At 57.2% G+C, this 19,162-nt stretch overlaps 1 protein-coding gene across 9 annotated transcripts in view; it reads left to right on the plus strand.

The window, feature by feature from the left end:
* The window catches only part of FGFR1 (fibroblast growth factor receptor 1), a 54,203-nt gene that overhangs the window by 14,530 nt on the left and 20,511 nt on the right, over positions 1-19,162 (plus strand). For 6 of the 9 annotated variants that reach the window (XM_090053292.1, XM_090053297.1, XM_090053296.1 and 3 more), the window contains exons 3-5: positions 11,807-12,070; positions 14,299-14,382; positions 14,772-14,947. In XM_090053292.1, the coding sequence (XP_089909418.1) occupies positions 11,807-12,070; positions 14,299-14,382; positions 14,772-14,947 (524 nt within the window). The remainder of the gene's footprint in view (positions 1-11,806; positions 12,071-14,298; positions 14,383-14,771; positions 14,948-19,162) is intronic. The other 3 variants (XM_090053299.1, XM_090053300.1, XM_090053301.1) reach the window with 1 other exon arrangement.

Genomic DNA, 19,162 nt, shown 5'->3' on the forward strand with positions numbered 1-19,162 from the left:
GCTGGGTAGGCAGAAATCGCGCCTTTGTCCCAGCTCTCTCCTCTCACTGCAAAATCTGCAGCAAATACAACACTGATGGGCACTTACTGCACTTTAGAGCTGCCTGGGTTGGGAGGTGGTAAAGTGTCTTGTGCACAGGGAGAGCCAAGACGGCTTGTCTCCCTCACAAAGCCAGCCTTTGTTTGCAGTTCAATGGGAACCTGCACAGCTCGCAGAGGGGAGGGTTTCTCCTACGTGCCATTGTCCTCCCTGGTGTGTGCTCCCGCCTCAGCCATTTCTCTGGCCCCAGGGCCTGGCTGCTCTGTGTATTTAAAGTCCATCTAAGGCACCTACCGAAGTGCCCCGATTTCCGTGGCATTGGGCACTGTGCGATTTGGAAGCACCGGGCATGAGCATTCATTGTTCGGCCTAGTACGGACCGACCTGTCCTTGCTCTGGAAAGCGGCACGGGCAGAGAAAGGATTCCTGTCCCGGCATTACAGGCTGGAGGGGTGAGAGCTGAGACCTGGACCCCAGCCACGAGCCGCCCACTGCCCCTGGGGAGCTCCAGCACCCTGGCCTCCTCGCCTTTCCCCGATGGTCTGGGGCTTCACTCCTCCGCCTCTCTCTCAGCCAGGTAGGGGTGGCAGGGTGCACAGGACAGGCTGTAGGAAGGGGCTGAGCATGGCCAGGGGCCCTGTTTGCTTGCAACCCTGCACTGCCCTGCATGCCTGCCCAGGGTCAGGGGTATAGTCCTGGGCCTCAGCACCTCCCTCTGATGCTTGCCCAGAGGTGCTGGGGGCTTGTTTTCCCAGCGGGCCACCAATCTGACTGTGCAGGGCTCCTGAGGCCATTGGCACCAGCTTCTGCAGCAGCTGGGTGCATTGCTGCCCCTCAGGGTGCCTTCAGGGACCAGCACCTTGCATGGAAATGTCCCAGGATGGAGACCAGCTGTCCCTTATGCAGTATCTTGGCTGGAGGAGCAGCATGGATTCCCCCAGGCCTGATGGTGCGGCCAGCAGAGCATGGCCCGAGGAGCTCCCGAGGCCGTGCAGGCAGGATGCAGCGAGCTGCGGTTTGTGTCTGGGCCTGTGATTAATGGCTGAGCTCCAGGGGAAGAAGAGTGTGGGGGAGCCATTATCACACAGTCATGCCCAGGGGTCAGAGGTCAGACTTAGCAGCTGGGGCACTGTTTTTACAACTTGCAATTCCCCAGGCGGGGTCAGGGGGAGAGGGGCCGAGGGATCAGGTTTAGAGCAACAGCAGTGAACCTTCAGCAAGGGCCCTGCACAGGGACTCAAGGCAGTGCAAACCAGGCTCTGCGAATGGGGCACTGTGCCCATCTCCCTTGGATGGGCACAAGGGAATTGCTGTCATGCAGGAGAGGGCTTGCAGGGAAGGGAACAAGCAGGGGGCCTCTCAAGGAGCTGGGAACATGGAGCACAAGCTGTTCAGGTCTGGACCCCTTCCAGGGAGCTCGCTGGGCCCCAGCCCTCCCTTTCCAACTACAGCAGGGCGTCTGCGGCTGTGAGTCAGTACTCCAGCTCCTGGCTGCCCCAGGACCCGTCAGCCGTGAGTCAGAGGCAGGGGAGATCCCTGCTGTGTGGCATGGACCAAGCCGCACCTGCTCTCTGCAAGTCAGTTTTCAATCATTCCAATTGCAACAGCAAATGGCAGCGCGTCCCTCCGCTCCCAGAAGGGCGTCCTAGCTCCCGGCTCTCCATGGTGCCATCCTGCGGGCCTGTGTTAGGAAGGGGAGCAGAATGGCACGGAGGGCATCTGCTGCTCCCTTTCTCCTGCAGCTCCCTCTTGTCCTGTTTCGGTTGGCTCCTCTCCTTGTCCAGCTGGGAGCAGGCCTTGGGTTTGCAGAGGCTTCGCCTGGTTTTGAGGTTGCTTGGTATCTGCGTAACCCCATGTCCCTGGCTCTGCTCCTCCTGCCACAAGCCTGAGTGACTGATTAGCTAGGGGCCGTGCAGGGAGGGGAGCAGTTGCCTTCCCCCACTGGAGCATGGATTGGCAGGATCTCCCGCGTGGCCTCTGGTGCAGCAGTGCCACGAGCCTGGCTTTATGTCCATGCAAGACTGGAGTGAAGCCATTGTTGCCAGCAGCCTGCAGGACACAAGACCCCTTTGGAGAGCAGCTGGGATGTCCCCGGAGCTGGGAGTGCAAAGGATGTCTGGATCCAGCTGGGCGAGGCGGCAGGGAGCAGCACCCTTGCCCCCAGGCTGCCTGAAGGGTGTACACAGCAAACTTGCCCACGGCACAGCCCTCACATGCGGGAGGCAGCCTCCACCCGACAGAGCAGGGGGTTGGCCACCCCCGACACGTGTGCCAGAGCGTGGCACGTGAAGGCTTTTTGCTTCTCGCCCGCATGCCAGGGAAGGGGCCCAGGCTGCACGCCACAACAAGGATCAGCCAAGGTTGCGGGTGTTTGGGGCACTGCTGTCCCCTGCTCCAGAGCATCCCCGAGCCTCTCCAGGTGTGCCATGAGCCTCCTCGGGGCTGTTTGCTATGTAAAGTGCCCCCATTTGCAAGTGCCACATCCGTTTCCCTCGGGCCTGTGGCTTTTGCCTTTGTGGTCCTGTGAGGTCTCAGCAGCTTCTTAGCCACGGGGGGCTCTGGATTTCCCCAGCTGTCTGGCCTGCTCAGGCACACAAGAGCCCCCGAAGCTGAGCCAGGGCAAGGGGCAATGCCCACCAGGCTGAGCAATGCCCAGAGAGCGTGGCGGGGACAGCTGTTTGGGGCGCTGCGGCGTGGGCGGGATGATAGGGATCCCCCTTCCCCTGCCGCAGCAGTGCAGCCAGTTCGCCATGTGCATCGCTGGCGGGGGGGTGTTGTGAGCGGGGAGGGCCCCCCAGCCCAGCGCACAGAGGCAGGCTGAAGGGAAAAAAGGCCAGGAAGGGGGGGAAAGGAGGAGAGAGAGAGAGAAACTTTTTAAATAAGAAAGAAGCCAATCCCCACATGCCCGGTAAGCGCTTCCTGTTGGGATTAGCAGAGCTGTTGGGCATGTGTGCGCGCTTTTTCTTCAGGAAATACCTTTAGTTAAGCCCTGGTGGGGTTGCCACAGCAACGGGCGAGAGGACCTGCTGATCTAAGCCATTCAGCTCTTTATTGTTCCCTGCATCTCTTTGTTGGCTGCTTTATTGCAATCAGTCTGGCAAACACAGCAGTTTGCGGCGTTTTGTGGCCGGCTGAATGCAGGATTTCTCCGTTCCGACGGCCGGGCCTGGCACCGGGCCCATTTGCATGCAAAACCCTTCCAAAAAAGAGAGAGCGAGAGAGAGAGAAGCCCCGAGGGCGCATGGAGAGCCGGGCTGAATGCTGGAGGGCCAAAGGTTAATCTGCGCTGCGCCTTTCCCTGCGCTCTCCTGCCATGCATCTCCCACGGCTCCAGGTGCCGGGAGCTCGCTCCTCTGCCTTTGAGGTTGGCTGGGCAGGGGGTGGGAGCACAGCTCGCCCCCGCGCACCCATCCTCCCCTCGCCCGGGGAGCCGGTGACGGTTATATGAACCGAGTGACGTTCGCCATCTGGCTCCAACTCGCTGGGCAAAACTCCGGGGTTTGCTCCCGTTTCAAAGCTGGGAGTCGGACCGTAAACCCGCTGTGCAGGGCAGGGCCGCCACGTCCCGCGTGGACTCTTGGGCTTGTTTCGAAGTGCGTGTCCTTCCTCCCCCTGGGGCCACAAATGCCCCTTGCAGGTTTCCCCCCGAGGCTGCAAACGCTCCCTAGCCCCAGCCTGGGCCCTGAGCTGGAGCTCTCCCCCGCAGCCAACAGACCGGGAAGCTCAAGTTACACCCGCAGACTTGGAGTAGTTTTTAAGACAGGTTTGCATTAAGGAGAGCGCACTGGAGCCCAGCACCTGGCTGCTTTGGGCCTTCTCTAGCTACAGTCCAGTTGGGAGTGTGCAGCCTTGCCTGCAAACTAGCTTTCAGGCCCTGGATCTCCCCTGCCCCTGGCGCGCACAGCTCACGGAGGCTCGCTCGCTCCTGAGCCAGTTGGGCACAACGCAGAGCTTTCTGCAGATGGCGGTTCAGGAGGTGCCGCCTGGGCGGGCTCGCACAGCCAGGGCCCACGCGTGGGTTGGGGGGTAATGCTCTCAGACTTGGAGAGCCTCCCATCACTGTAAAAACTGCTCGAGCCCCGGAGCTGGGAGGAGGACCCAAACCACTGCAGGACATAATGCAGCGGCCACCTCTTGGGGCACGGTAACACTGCAGCACCCAAAGCGGGCACTGCCTCTGGTGCTTGGTAGGGGATTTAGGGCGGGCGGATTTACTTGTCTAGGGAGCTGGCCAGAAGAGAGTCCCTGCTGTGGTGGAAGGCTCCTTCAGGCCCCCGGCTTTGCGCCCCCTCTGCACACCGATGCTACAGGGCACTTAGGAGCAGCATGGATTTTTCTGACCCACCCAGCAAGCTGCCCATGCCTCCAGCTCCATAGCCATTTCGCATGCGACTCTGAAGACCCAGACTATCCTTGCTGGGTAAGGGGAACTAGAAAGGGATGTGCTAACCCAGGCTGATGTTCTCGAGACTGTATATTTGGCTTCAAGGACATGTTTCTTTCCCCAAGGGGCAGTAGCGCTCTGCAAGTGCCCTGGGGGAGGTCCCTGGGCTCCGAGGACTCGGGCCTTGCTTGTAAATGAGTTGCTGCCGACCAGTGAGCCCGGGCAGATAGGAGCACCTCTGAACATGTGTGCTGGGCTGCCCAGCCAAGAGTGAATGGAAAGGGGCAGGGTGGGGGTCCTCCGACTGGCATTTCACAGCAGCACCGTTAATTCAGCTGCTCTGCCATGGCTCCAGGCCTCCCAGAATCTCATTTGGTGCCCCCCCCATGGCCCTTTCCTCCAAAACAGAGCTGGGTCTGCACCCGGCAGTGCCCTGTGCGTCTCCCTGCTCCTACATCTCCCTAAAACCTGCAGGTTGCTTTTAGCGGCCTTCTCCCTGGGGCATTAGCATGCGAGCGTGCAGTTCCTCAAGAACCTTTCAGCCTTGCTGGGAAGGGCCCACGTCACGTTTTCAGCACCTCCTGCACAATAGGAGGAAAGACTGAGGTCCGGGGAGAGCAGCTGGGAGTTTGAGGTTTGTTGCACCCTTGGCAGAGGGGGCTGCTGGTGCGCTGGAGAGCGACCTGAGCAGGCCGTGGCACTGGCTAGCCGCCCTCTGGCTCTGCCCCCAGTGCCAAGGGCCACACCTGTGGGCTTGTTAGGTTACAGAGCAGGAGTATTTCTGAAAGCCATTTCAGGAGCTCACCTTAATTAATATGCACCCAGGGCAAGCCAGCAGCGCAGCTCATATCCCTGGCTGGTGCCCGGGGAAGGGACGGGGGCTTGGATGGCTCTGGCGGACGAACCAGCAAAGTACCTCGTCTGGGGAGCTGTGGGCACACACGGTGTCTTTACAGGGTGGCACCTGGTTGGCGCTGCAAGCGTGTTGATGCTCACATAACCAGAGCTGAGCTGGCTACAGGGGAGCCCAGGGAAATCTCCTTCCCCCTTTTTGCCCATCTGCCCCACAGAGTCCTGCCTAGGTCCTCTGACCTGCGCTCCTTGAACCACGCTGGAGCACAGCACAAGGGTTCTCGCACGTGACCTCCTCGCACGGCGGTGCGTACAGTTGGCTGCGTGCCCAGGGCACATCCAAATGCCCTGCACCCCTCTTTCAGGGGCTGTAATACTGTGTTTCCGGGGAGGAGACTGCCGGGGGGTGAGGGATGAGAATACGAAGCCGCTTTGGTGACAGAGCTGTCCTTCCTCCTGTGCCTTCAATGAAGTGGCCTGACCTCATGGGATTATATTGGTCCTGAGGCTCTGTCCCAGCTCCTCTGCTTCCCATGGGGTGAGTTAACCTGGACATGCTCATTAGCCTGTGAATTCATTTTCTGCGGGTTCCCACCATGCCTTGTTGTCAGCCTCCCTCCTAAGTGCTGGAGATGTGCTTTGGGTTAGCAAAGGGCAGCATCCTGCCCTGGCCTCTGACTCCCCTCCCTCATCACCCCTGGCTCAGAGAGAAGCCCTGTCCATCACGTCCTGCCTCTGCACCCGCGCCTCATCAGTAGTTAATGTAAAACAGCCTTCGACTTTAAGGTGATGGAGGAGGGGCTTTATTGACTTTGAAATAAGATCTGGCCAGGGTCCCCACGCAGCCCTCCTTCCCAGTTGCAGAGCTGCTCCGAGGAAGGGGAGAAGAGAACGGAGAAATCTGAAAGCAGCCTGTGAAATGCAAATCCTCCATAGGAGCCTAGCCTAGCGAGAGGTGCTCTCACCAGCGCCCTGCTCACGTGTGTTCAGACCATGCCCCTGCTTGTGGGATGCTGCCCGTACCGCTCTGGACTCAGGTGCAGCAGACCCACCATCTCCAAGTTGTGCTGTCTCCAAAAACTTGTTTCTCCCCCCACAAAGCGTCTCGGTGCCAGTCCTGCAGGGCCAGCTGAGCCGTACGTGGAGACACAGTGCCTCACCAGCAGCTTGCCCCAGGCTAATGCCATGGCTGGTGAACTCTCTCCCTTCCCCGAGCCAGCAAAACCATGCAATGACTTGGACTCGCTATGCTCTCTTGGCCCGGAGCACCTTCTTCCTAGCTAGAGGTCGACTCATGCTGGCCCACTGCTTTCTTGGAAAAGACATCTCCGACAGGAGCTGGGAACGTGAAGTCGCCAGCGATGCCCACTTTGAATCTCCCAGCAGACCCGCAACTAGATGACCGCACATAACTGCAGCTGGCAACGCTGGAACAGCCTACGAGCTTCAAGAACGAACCCCAGCTCCCCCTCGTCTCTCCGCAGATGGCAGGCGCAGGGCTCAGTCGAATGGACGTGGCATAAAGCTAGCCAAAACCGGACTCTATAAGGAGCAGCCGCAGCAAGAGGGTTACAAAAGCACAACCATCAGGGTTGGCTCCAGGAGGACTGAGTACTCGCCGCTCTTCCTCGGCACCCAGGAAGGCCGTGTGTTCTTGGCAGCTCTGAAAACCAGGCCACAGGCCGCTGCCAGTTATTCTCCTGTCTAAGAGACAGTCTGCGTGAGACAGGCAGGAGGGAAACTGCCCTGCTCAGTCCACGCTCGGGGAACAGATTTGAACACAGTTTAGGAGTGAAGGAGATAGCTGGGGGTCCTGCGCTATCTTGGCATGGAGTATTGTTCCTTCGGTTTGCTCTGTTTCTTGCTTCAATCTTGCTCCCTTTTAGAAAGGAGATCGGGGCAGAGATAAAAGAGCACAATGATGCTGAGTCCTCTGGGGCCGGAGTATGGAGAGGTGTGGGAAATCCCAACTGTATTGTCTCTGTCCTGCAAGGTGCCTGTGACTAATCATTTGAAATACAAAGCTACTGAGAATGCATATTTTATGAGGCTGTAAGAGACCAAAGGAAGCAACTTGGAAAAACAAGACTGGTTTCCCTAATCACTTAGAGGGTTGATGTCAGGCTAGAACGCCCATGTTAAAAAACCTCGTGTTAGGGATAAACGGATAACACACCAACACACCCTGTCCTTGAGTTTGGCATTTACAGCGCTGCAGTAGAATGGGGAAATGTGCCCCAAAAGCCTCTTTTTGCTTAACGATTTAAAAAAAAAAAAAAAAATCATGGAAGCATTTGGGCTGTTCTTCAGTTGTTTTCCAAAACAGCCCATGCAGGCCAGAAATAAAGGAACGCCTCAACAAAAACCCCCACGCAAACATTTTCTTAATAGCAAAATATTATTAGCATCTAAGGTTGCCAACTGCGTTTGCATCTATTCTGGGAGGTTTCTGGAACGCCACGTGCCCGCGACACAACACGAACATGCCCACGTGGTTGAGTTTATCGGTTATGGATTACGGTGCATAGACTTTACATCAGGAAGGCAAACGCATGTGACTATTACATTTAAAAAAAACCCACTGGACTGCTGTATTAATCAGATTCAAGATTTAATATTTATTTTAATGACTGCCTGATCATTTCATCTCCCCGGTGACTCTCATTAGTCTCCTGCAGAGTTATATCCAATTCCTAGAGACTTCAGGGCAATCCTGGAGGGTTGGCAACCCTATATAGCAGGGGAGGGCAATTATTTTGGGCGGAGGGCTGCTTACTGAGTTTTGGCAAGCCATCAAGGGCCACGTGACAGGCAGCCAGGGGTAGATAAATATTAATTTTCTAAATTTTTAGGGGCCCCGCGGGCCAGATAAAATGGCCTGGCAGGCTGCATTTGGCCCGTGGGCCATGTTTTGCCCACCCCTGCTATATAGCATCACAGTGGAGCCAAAATGGCCCCAGCTGAGAAGGTCAGGGCCTTACTATTCAAAGTGCTGTACATGAATGTGGTGACAGGCTCTGCCCTAAAACAGGCCAGACAAATTAGGGTCTGTACATGCCAAATTGCTCTAGTTTAATTAAAGGTATCATTGTAAACCCATTCATCAAGACCGGTGCACATGTTTCTTGTCAATGTTGTTATCTAGGCTTAACCGAAGTTTACTAGGAACCAGTTAAATCAGAATCATTGTCCAAAGAAGGAGTTGCACCAGTAAAGCTATATAAAACCATAGGCTTAAGTTTGGTTAAACGGGTGCAACTTCCTCATGCATATCATCTAGTTAATTAGTTAGGCCTGGGTTCAACTAGTACAGCTTTGTGTATGGACCCTTAAACCAGCAGAGCCAGTTCTGAGCTCTGGGGTGTGCATTGATTTGGCTAAGCTGGTTCAAGAGCATGTGCAGGCAGGTTCAAACAGTGGCTGGAGAGCTGGGAGCAGGACAAAAGGCTCTGAGGTTGCAGCCATGCGGGCTGGTGTCAGGGCAGTGCCAGTGGGGCAGTTCGGGGCCCCAACTCTAATGCAATGAGGTGAAACAGTCTGGAGCAGTCTCAAGGCTGCTGGGGCGTGGATGTCCCCAAACATTGACACAGGGCCCCCAAAAGGCAAATGTGCTCTGGGGGCCCATGCCAGAACCACTAGGCCATGCTGCCTCTCCTATGAGAACATGGGAGTGGCCAGCGGGTGGCAAGCTCCACGCACCCCCGGGTGCAGTCTGAGTCCTGGAAGCGGGTGTGGACGCCTGCAAGACCCCTCCTTGCCCAGTAACACTGGGCAGGCGTGGTATTTGAGTGGGCATCTCCCTTTCCCATTCAGCTTCCACAGCACAGCAGTGGAGATGCACATGTGTGTGTGTGTGTGTGCATGCACATGCGCGTGCATGTACCAGCTCAGCTGATGCTTAAACGTTTCCAGATCATCTCTGCTGGAGTCCTTGGCTTGGGTGGATTTTGATTTTCCATCCACCTCCCTTTTTGAACTCCTCTAGCACAGAGCACATGGTCAGTAGGAGTTAGGCTAGCAGCTGCTTTTTTACCTTGCACTCACATTGGGTTTGATCCTCTCCTCCTCAGGGTCCCTGTCCCTGGAAAGAAGCCTGCTTGTCCCCCAGGTGAAGCCTGTAGGTATGTGCTGTGACTGCTGTCACTCGCCCTTTACCCAAAAGACTCTCCTGCCTCCACCTGGACTACCATTTCCTGGGGAGAGCAGCAGACGGCCCTTTGTGCTGATCTGAGAGACCTGGAAGAGAGTGAAGTGGTTGCACCTGCTTGGATAGGCGTTGGCCAGGCTGGGCCACAGTGGGTAAACGAGGTAGCGGCAGGATTGCAAGAGCCCCCGAGTAGTGCTGTGGTGGGGACAAGGCCTGTGGGTTTCTCTGAGCTCTCTGTGGCAAGTGAATATTTTTTCTTTGCTGTGCTGTCATTGCTGCACTGCCAGATTCGCTGGCCCAGGCTTTGGGTCTGATGTCCGCAGTGTTTGGCTGCCTCCCTGGGAGCTCCAGGGGCTTGGAGCTGATAAGCCACCTGTAGCATGCTGCTTGCCTGCCAGCTCTATGCATAGCTGGCTGTCGGGGAAGGCAGCTTGCTAAGTGTGGGACTGAGATGAGAGATGCGGCCCGCACCGATGCCCCTGCTGAACTGGTGCCGGGGGGAGGGAGGGCACGACTGCGCATTGCTAATAGTACAGCCAAACAGCTCTTGCCTGTGTGATGGGTGCACACGCTGTGACAATGTCATCTTGGAGGGCTTGCTCGCAGGTTCCACATTGCCCAGTGAAGGGACCCGAAGGCCGGGCAGGCAGGTGGGAGCGGGACCGATGCTGGGGTCTTGGCAGGGTGTTGAGGAGGGTCATCCTCAGCCATTCAGAGACTGACTACAGGACTGCAACCAGCTTACTGGGCCCTGGAGACCTAGCCCGAGCCCCCCAGTGACAAAGGGGGCAGCTCTCCCTGACACGGCCAGGTTCTGCCCCCCCCCTTGCAGCCTTTCCACTCCCATGTCCTGGAGCTACACTGCCTTGAACAGATCTGCACAGAGTCTCGTCAGGGAGAAGGCTCGGCCTTTTGGGAGACCAACACAGAGCTGCAGCACCTGGGAGGAGCGCGGCTCTAAAAGCGAAGTCTCCCCTGCCCGGGCTGCTCCTGGTGCTCGGGGCCAGGGAGCAGGAGCTAGTGGGTCTCCATGCTGCCTCTGGTCCTTGGTAGCACTGCTCTCAAATGAGAGACGACCGGCTCTGACGCAGCGTTCAGGCAGCCTCAGGTGCTGCTTCTACACTGGAGCCATCCTGAGCAGCATTGAAGCTTCCCTGGAGCTAGGAGGTGGCTGCTCCGAAGGTGGAGGTCCCCATGGGCTCATGCCCAGGAATGCTGGACATGGACCTGGAGAGAGATCTCTGAGCCACGGCCTCGCAGGCAGGAGGGGGTGGGACGCCGTCCGCAAGGCCCGTCCTTTCGCCCCACGAGTGGTCAGATGGGAGCTCATGTAGTGGGGAGCGGATAGATCAAATAGAGGAGGAGAGTCTGGGATCGAAGAGAAAGAAGCTTTGTGCTGCTCCAGCAGATGCTGCGCTGGACGGCAGCTGCAGCCTTCCCATCCCAATAGAGATGGGCACATGGAGTACCCTGACCGGCACCTGTTGCACTGGAGGCTCCCCTGACCTGACCTTTCCCAGCCATCCTACTGCAAAAGCATTCACCCCTCCAGCTTCTGTCTGTACGCAGCCCCCTTAACCGACACCCCCCTCCCCACACGCTCTAACCAAAGTGACGATCAGGCGGCATGAGCCCTGGCCTGCTTCGCTGCCTGCCTGCTCACAGCTTTGCAGGAATGCAAGCAAGGGGAGACCAGTCCCAGTGTAGCCTCTGCATGCGGCCTGTGAGGTGGGTGGGGGATTCTCAGCTGCTGGAGAGCGGGACGGAGACACGTACAAGGCAAAGCTTTCAGGTGGCCTGTAATTCGGGGCACCCAGCTAGAGTCCCCTCGAAGAGGGCTGCTGTTCAGGACAGCTCCAGCCCCAACCATCTGACACAAGGTGCCTAAGCTTGGGCCTCCAAATGCCCTGCCTGCCTTTGAAAACACTGGCTGTCACCAGTCTCCCCCACAGCAGCAGCAGCAGGGCTGCGTGTGCTTGGGGACAGGTCAAAGGGCGCATGCCAAGCCTGGACTCTTTGCAAATGTCTGGGTTATGAAATGGAAGTGAAATGCTCTAATCTTGGTGCCATTGCTTTTAACCTCTGCCTCTTCTTCCCTTCTGCGGCCCCTACCACCTTGCTCTGCCCAGCCTGCCAGCTGTTGCGCTTGTCAAGCTAACAGGTAGGTGAGACTAGCAAAGGGGCTGAATGCTCCTCAGCTCTCTGTCCTCCCCAGCTCAGGCCCGCCACAGCCCTCATGCAATGCCTGGCACCGCAGCTGGATTGACTGGCCGCAGCCCATTGCTGGCTGGGCACGGACCCTCGCTACAACCCCCCATAAAGGCCCCTGCGCAGCATGGTTCCCTTCTGTCTCTATTTCTCTCTCTCTCTCCTAACTCTTCCAGTTCTGCCCAAAGCGAAAATTGATGTGGAGTCGTACTCGGCTCACCCAGGCGACCTCCTCCAGTTGCGTTGCCGGCTGCGGGATGACGTCCAGAGCATCAACTGGGTGCGCAACGGAGTCCAGCTGTTGGAGAGCAACCGCACGCGCATCACCGGGGAGGAGGTAGAGGTCAGGGACGCTGTGCCCGAGGACTCTGGGCTCTATGCCTGCATGACCAACAGCCCCTCGGGGAGCGAGACCACCTACTTCTCCGTTAATGTCTCAGGTTCGTAGCAGCCCTGGGGCTGGGCACCAAGGGAAGATGCAGCCCAGCTGTCTGGCTGTAGAGCAGGAAGCAGATAAACTGTGTGTGGATGCATTTGTGCAATGGGTGCGTGTGCAAAACACCTTTGGGTGTGTGCACAAACGCATATGGAACAGGTGTCTCCGCTCTGGCGGAGCGGAGCGAGTCTGGAAGCGGAGGTCAAAGGGCCCTAAGGTTTTCAAAGTGAAGGGCAGCCAACACCAGCCCCTGCTCACGACCAGCCCACGGCCCCAGCTGCCACGTGGCGTTCCAGCAAAAGCTAATGCGTTCTCTGTGCCACGAGACTGCACGGCTGCCCATTAGCAATGGGCTGGATTCCTTGCCATGGTCGCTGTAGGAGTTGGGCAGCCCCCTTCCCCCAGCAACCCATGGGCAGATGTCCCACGGGGCAGATCTGTTGCTTCAGCCTCTTCCCCCATGGGGCCAGCCCTCCTGTGGTGTGACAGGAGGAGCACAAGGGTAATGAAGTCAGCTACCCATGCGGATGCCATTTCCTTCACTGTCCTCAGCACTGGCTGGGTTGTTTCCCAGTCAGGGCCAAAGGATGCTGGAAGGTGCATGCGAAAGAATTCAGAGCCATTACCGGGCTGGCTGGATCCCGGAGGAAAGAGGGGTAGGTCAGCAGCACAGACACCTCTGCCTGCCTCGGGGTCTCTTCTGACTGGGCTCAAAACCTCTGGAGAGTTGGGAACATGTTGCGTGCCCATGCGCCTGTCTTAACTCTTGCCATCGTGGCCATGCAAAAGGCAGCCTGGGGGCTGTCCTCCATGCAGGGAAAGCCAGCCGGGTCTCTCTGGGCCTGCGGTGCATTACGTGGGCTGCCCTGCTCTACCTTCTGTGGCGCCCCACGGGCCTGGGGTGCAGACCTCGTATGGCACAAGCCGTGCGGGAGGCGATCGCGGGAGACCCAGCCTCCGCAGGAGATCTGACCCTGAAACAATGGGGCGGTGTTGTGAGGAGGGGCGGCTGGCGCCTGAGCAGCTGTTGCCAAAGCAGAGTCAGCAAGTGGCGGGAGAAAGGGGGGCGAGCGGTCATTTTGGAAGCAAATGGTGGACATCTCAGATGCGCTGCCAGCTCAGCTCCCCACCCCACGCAGCTGCTGGGGGACTTGGCCTTCAGCTCAGCCCCTGTTCCTTTGTGACCCACCCTGCTGTCCCCTCCTGGCAGGCTTGGCCAGTACCACCGTGTGCAGAAGGACACAGGCAGTCACTTGTTTACTGAGCCAGGAAAGGGACACAGTCATGACCTTCCAATGCCCAGAGGTCTGGGTGTGAGTGACCCAGCCCAGGCCAGTCTGTGATTAAAGCTCCCTGACCTGGGACTGCAGCCAGGCTAGCAATAGCTGTGGTTTGGCATGGCATTTTGCTAACTGAAGTGATCTATGCCAGTAGTTCTTGTACCCTGAAGGGTCACTGTGCCAGGGTGGAGGCACTGTCACGGCCCTTTTTGGAAGACAGGGCCTCAGACCTGCCCAAGCGGAGGGAGGCTGGACCCGATGATCCGTAGGGTCTCTTCTAGCCCCTAGCAGCTATGAAACATGTTGAGAAAGCCTAGCCCAGGCTGGGGGTGCCCAGAGACCCATGGCTGGTGAGCTGGGCGCTGTCAGCATGTTGCATGACATGGAGGGGTGGGATGGGGATGGGTTGTGCAGTCCACGTGACCCCTTCCCCTGGACCCAGAGGACACATGGCCCTGCTGATCGGTGGGGTTGCTGCGTGCCTGAAGGATCTCAGCTATCACTCCAGGAGTCTGTGCATCAGGTCTCACCCTTACCCAGCGCTGCCCAGAGGGGAGGGGACGAGAAGCTGCATTATTCGCAGCTCTTAACTGTCTGCCTTCGTGAGTTTGGCTCCTCTGGGCCCTGGAGGGACTTGTCTTAGCAGGTGCCTGCCTGCTTTGCTGCGTGTGTGATAGGAAGGAATGGCTTCCCCAGACTGGCTGCCCCCTGGGCATCTCTTTGGTGGGTGGAACAAGCCCTGCAAAGACTCCCGGGATGGGCTTGTCCCGGCCTGTCCCTGCCTCATCTCAGTAAGGCGTCCCTAGGCGAGCTGGCACAGGACGCTCACAGCTGAGCTCACCCCTGGGGCAGGCCAGGGCAGGAGGGTGAAGGGACACAGGCCATCCCTGCTGTAGGGGATAAACAGGGACAGGGGACAGTCAAATTCAGGAGCCCGTGTCTTCCCTTTCAGATGCCCTTCCATCGGCGGAGGATGACGATGACGATGATGACTCCTCCTCTGAGGAGAAGGAGGCCGACAACACCAAGGAGTACCGTACGTGACAGGCCCAGGGCAGCCCCTCTGCCTTGTAGGGGCAGGAGGGCATTGGGAAACTCTCCAGCTAAGGGGGCCTGTGGGGAGAGCTGATAGAGGAGCAGCCACAGCTCATGCATGTCTGGGCTCCCACTTGGGCTGTCTTGGTCCCTCTTTCCCCCTTTACTGGACATTTCGGTGTTCACCCTTTGGCAGCCACTGAGCTCCGTTCTGCAGCTCGGCCCAGAGCATGGGGTGGGGGTAGGCAGGCACCCCGCTCTCAACGTGCCCCTGCTGCCAAAGCCCTGCACACGGCCTCTGCAGCCGAGTACCAAGTGCCCGTAGCCTACTGCAGTGTCCACGGGGTTATCCCTTCCAGCCCCCACACTGAGTTGCCCGTCTCTATCCAGACGCCGTGGCTCCATACTGGACATATCCTGAGAAGATGGAGAAGAAGCTTCATGCAGTCCCAGCTGCCAAGACGGTGAAGTTCAGGTGCCCGTCAGGTGGGACACCCAACCCCACACTGCGCTGGCTGAAGAACGGCAAGGAGTTCAAGCCTGACCACCGCATCGGTGGATATAAGGTACTCATCTCTGTAGACAGGCCCAGGGGCCGTGGCACAGTCAAGTGCTCTGGAGGGTACACGCTGTGGGATGGGATCCCGGTGCTTGGAGGTAAATGGCTTTGCAAAGCCGTCCTATCCATGCAGCCCTTGGAGTTTGATGGTTGTGGGGTCAGGATGGCTGGAGAGCATTAGGGCATTGCATCCGTTGGCTGACCTCCTATGTCGGGCTTTAAACTAAGTATGACAGGAGATGGGGAGGCACGAGATGGAGAGAGTCTAGAACCGACAAAATGCGAGACATGCAGCAGTACACCCCGGGTAAGTACCAAAGGCCCTTTGGGCATCAGAACGGGGGGCACAAAAGGCACCATTCGGAGGGCTCAAGTGCCTCTATACTAATGCTAGGAGCATGGGGAACAGGCAGGAAGAACTCACCCTTCTGCTTGCAGATAATAACTTTGATTTAGTGGGGCTAACGGAAACCTGGTGGGACCCTACCCATGACTGGGCAGTACACATTGAGGGCTACAGGTTGTACAGAAGGGACAAAGTAGGGAGGGAAGGGGGCGGGCTTGCTCTCTGTGTAAAAGAGCATTGTACATCTACCCTAATCAAAATGGGATCAGAGGAGGAGAAGGTTGAGGCATTGTGGGTTAGGAAACATGGAAGTTGGTGGGGGAAAGGGACTTGGCGGTGGGGGTCTGCTACAGACCACCCCACCAAGAGGAGATCTAGACTTGGAATTCTTGTGGCAGCTCTCGGAGCCCGTGCGGTCGAGGGACGTGGTTGTCATGGGGGACCTAAACTACCCGGACATCTGCTGGGAGGAGCGGTCAGCCAAATCCAGCCGTTCACATAGGTTCTTAACCTGCGTACAGGACCTTCACCTAACGCAGGAGGTATATGGTCCCACCAGGGGCAATGCCTTACTGGATTTTGTGTTGGCTACGGGGGAAGACCTGGTAGGGGAGCTGCAGATTCGTGTGCATCTTGGGGACAGTGACCAGCAATCAATCAAATTCACCATACGGCGTAAGGTGGGAAAGATAAGTCGTAGGGTGGAAGTGCTTGACTTTAGGAAGGCTGACTTCAGGGTGCTCAGGAGTGTAGTCAATGACGCACTGCAGAATAGGAGCATTGGTGAGATGGGAGTCCAACACGGGTGGCCGTTCCTGAAGGAAGCGATCCTTCAGGCACAGAGGGAGACTATCCTTGTATGAGGGAAAAGGGGGAAAGGAGCCAAAAAACTTCCACGGCTAAACAGGGAAATCCAGGGGAGGCTAAAGGCAAAAAAGAGGCATATAGGCAGTGGAAGCAGGGGTGAGCTACCAAGGAGGAGTACACCTACTTGGCCCGCACTTGCAGGGAGCCAGTTAGAAAGGCAAAAGCAACTACAGAGCCGAGGCTGGCAACACAAATTAAAGACAACAGACCAAGGGGTTTTTTTAGGTATGTAGGGAGTAAAAGGAAGGCGCAGGGCAGCATAGGACCCCTACTGAACAAGCAGGAGCAAGTAGTGACAGGCAGGGGGGACACGGCTGAGCTCTTCCATGAGTTTTTAGCCTTGGTGTTCCTGAACAGGGCTCAAGACAAGTCTCCTAATGGGTTTGTAGATGGGCATCAGAGGGACACCAGCTCACCAACCTTTGGCGCTGACTTGGTGCGGTGTCACTTGGATGGACTGGATGTGTTCGAGTCGGCAGGCCTGGATGAGCTGCATCCGAGGGTACTGAAGGAATTGGCTGGTGTCATATCAGAACCACTGGCACAGCTGTTCGAGCGCTCATGGCGCTCGGGTCAGGTCCCAGAGGAGTGGAAAAGGGCCAGGGTGGTGCCTATTTTCAAGAAGGCGAGGAAGGAGAATCCGAGTAATTTTGGCCCAGTCAGTCTCACCTCCAACCTTGGAAAGGTCTTTGAAAAGATTATTAAGGATCGTATTTGTGGAAGTCCAGCAGGACAAATAATGCAGCAGGAAAACCAGCCTGGATTCATAGGAGATAGATCATGCCTGACCAATCTGGTTTCATTTTATGACAGGGTCACAAAACGCTTAGCCGCAGGAGTAGAGGTGGATGTTGTTTTCTTGGACTTTAACATGGCTTTTGATATGGTATCTCATCCTATTCTCAGAAATAAATTTAAGAGGCTGTGACAGATGATTACACAGTCCAGTGGGTGGTAAACTGGCTTAGCAGTTGCACCCAGAGAGCGGTAGCAGACTGGTCGGTATCGACCTGGAAGGACGTGGGCAGCAGGGTCCTGCAGGGCTCAGTCCTCGGACCTGTACTCTTCGATGTCTGCATCAGTGACTTGGATGTGGGTGTGAAGTGTGCTCTGTCCAAGTCTGCAGTTGATACTAAAGCGCAGGGTGAAGTGCACACTCCGGAGGGTAGGGAACGATGGCAGGCAGACCTGGACAGGTTAGAAAAGCGGGCAGTACACAGTAGGATGCAGTATGACAAGGACGCGCGCAAAGTGCTGCACCTAGGGCGCAAAAATATCCGGCACACCGACTGGCTAGGAAGTGACCCTCTCAGCAGCACAGAAGCAGAAAGGGATTGTGGAGTCGTCCTGGACTCCAAGATGAACGTGAGTCGTCGGTGTGACGAAATCATCAGCAAGGCCAACCGTGCTCGATCGTGCATCAGCAGGTGCACGACAAATAGATCCAAGGAGGTGATACTTCCCCTCTATGCGGCATTGGTCAGACCGCAGTAGGAGCACTGCGTCCAGTTTTGGGCACCGTACTTCAAGAAGGATGTCGATAGACTCGAGAGGGTCCAGAGGAGGCCACTCGTATGGGTAGGGGCTTACAGGAGAACTCCTAAGAGGAGAGACAGAGGGACCTGGACCTCTTCAGCCTCCGTGGGAGAAGGCCGAGAGGCGACCTTGTGGCTGCCTACACATTCATTAGGGGGACGCAGCAAGGGATGGGAGATGCTCTGTTCCCCAGGGTGCCTCTTGGGGTAACAAGGAACAATGGTCACAAACTGACAGAGAGCAGATTTAGGCTGGACATCAGGAAAAACTTCTTCACAGTAAGGGGGGCCAGAATCTGGAAGGGGCTGCCAAGGGAGGTGGTGCTCTCCCCTGCCCTGGGGGTCTTCAAGACAACGCTGGACAGGGACCTGGCTGGGGGCACCTGACCCCAGTGCTCTTTCCTGCCCAGGGCAGGGGTCGGACTCGATGATCTGTTGAGGTCCCTTCAGACCCCAGCATCTAGGAGTCTATGAATCCAGAAGCAGAGAAAAATAGGCACGTGAAGCAAGTGCATAGGGAGCCAGGCAGGGGCAGATCTCTGATTCCTATGTGCGATTGCTGTGTGGCGAGAAGGGGAGCTGGGGCCAGCAGAGCAGCCTCCCAGGGTGGCCAGTCGCCAGAAGAGACCATAGCAGGCAGTCACCCACCTAGCATGGAGCTGCCCTGACTGGCAGAGCCACCCTGTGCTTTCTGGGGCACCCCTTCTCCCTTGTTTTTGAGCTCCGAACAGGCAGGAAAATCACCTGGCTGCACCCATGACAGTGCCCAAGGCAACACAGTACTTGGTGCTGCAGTGCGGTCCTCAGGCTTTGGACCACCTCTCCCGAGCTGCCAGGAGAACCGGAGGTGCTGAAGGATTCAGCAGGGCAGCATGGCCTTCGCTGCTCCGTGGCCCAGACCCCTGCATCAGCAGGGCACCTCTCAGAGCGCCTTCAGGGAAGCTCTGTCCTTCCTCCTTCTCCTCCGAAACCTAAGCATCTGGCCAGAGTCTCTCAGGAGGAATCAGTAGTGGTTTAATGAGGCTCAGTTCACGCATCAGATAATTACCCGAGTTTCAAACCAATCTGGAGGGGGTTCTGCACCATTTCCAGCTAATTACCCTTTCCTGTTTAAGTGTGACGGAGCTCCGTGGAGACGTTGCATCTCTCCGACAGCCTTTTGCAGCCACTAATTTTGGCTTTCTCCTGCCTGAAGTGACCTGAATATTGGGCCCTGAGGGATTTTTGGAGCAGCTGGAGGGCTTAGCATGCCTGCTTTGCAATACCGCTGCCTGCTGATGCGCCGCAAGGTGCTTGCAGACCAGCTCAATGGCACGGGTGCTGCCATGGGTGGGGACGAGGCGTTCTTAACTGTCGCTGGGTTTAACCTCCTGCATCTGAGCGACCATGGGACCCCCTCCTATGTCAGCTCCTGGTAGCAGGAGGTCCCACTTGGTGACTCCACCAGTCAGACAGGAATCAGGGTCAGGTGCAG

This window comes from Crocodylus siamensis, chromosome 6, assembly GCF_052110815.1.
Source record: "Crocodylus siamensis isolate JL-2025a chromosome 6, ASM5211081v1, whole genome shotgun sequence".
NCBI classification, from domain to species: domain Eukaryota; kingdom Metazoa; phylum Chordata; order Crocodylia; family Crocodylidae; genus Crocodylus; species Crocodylus siamensis.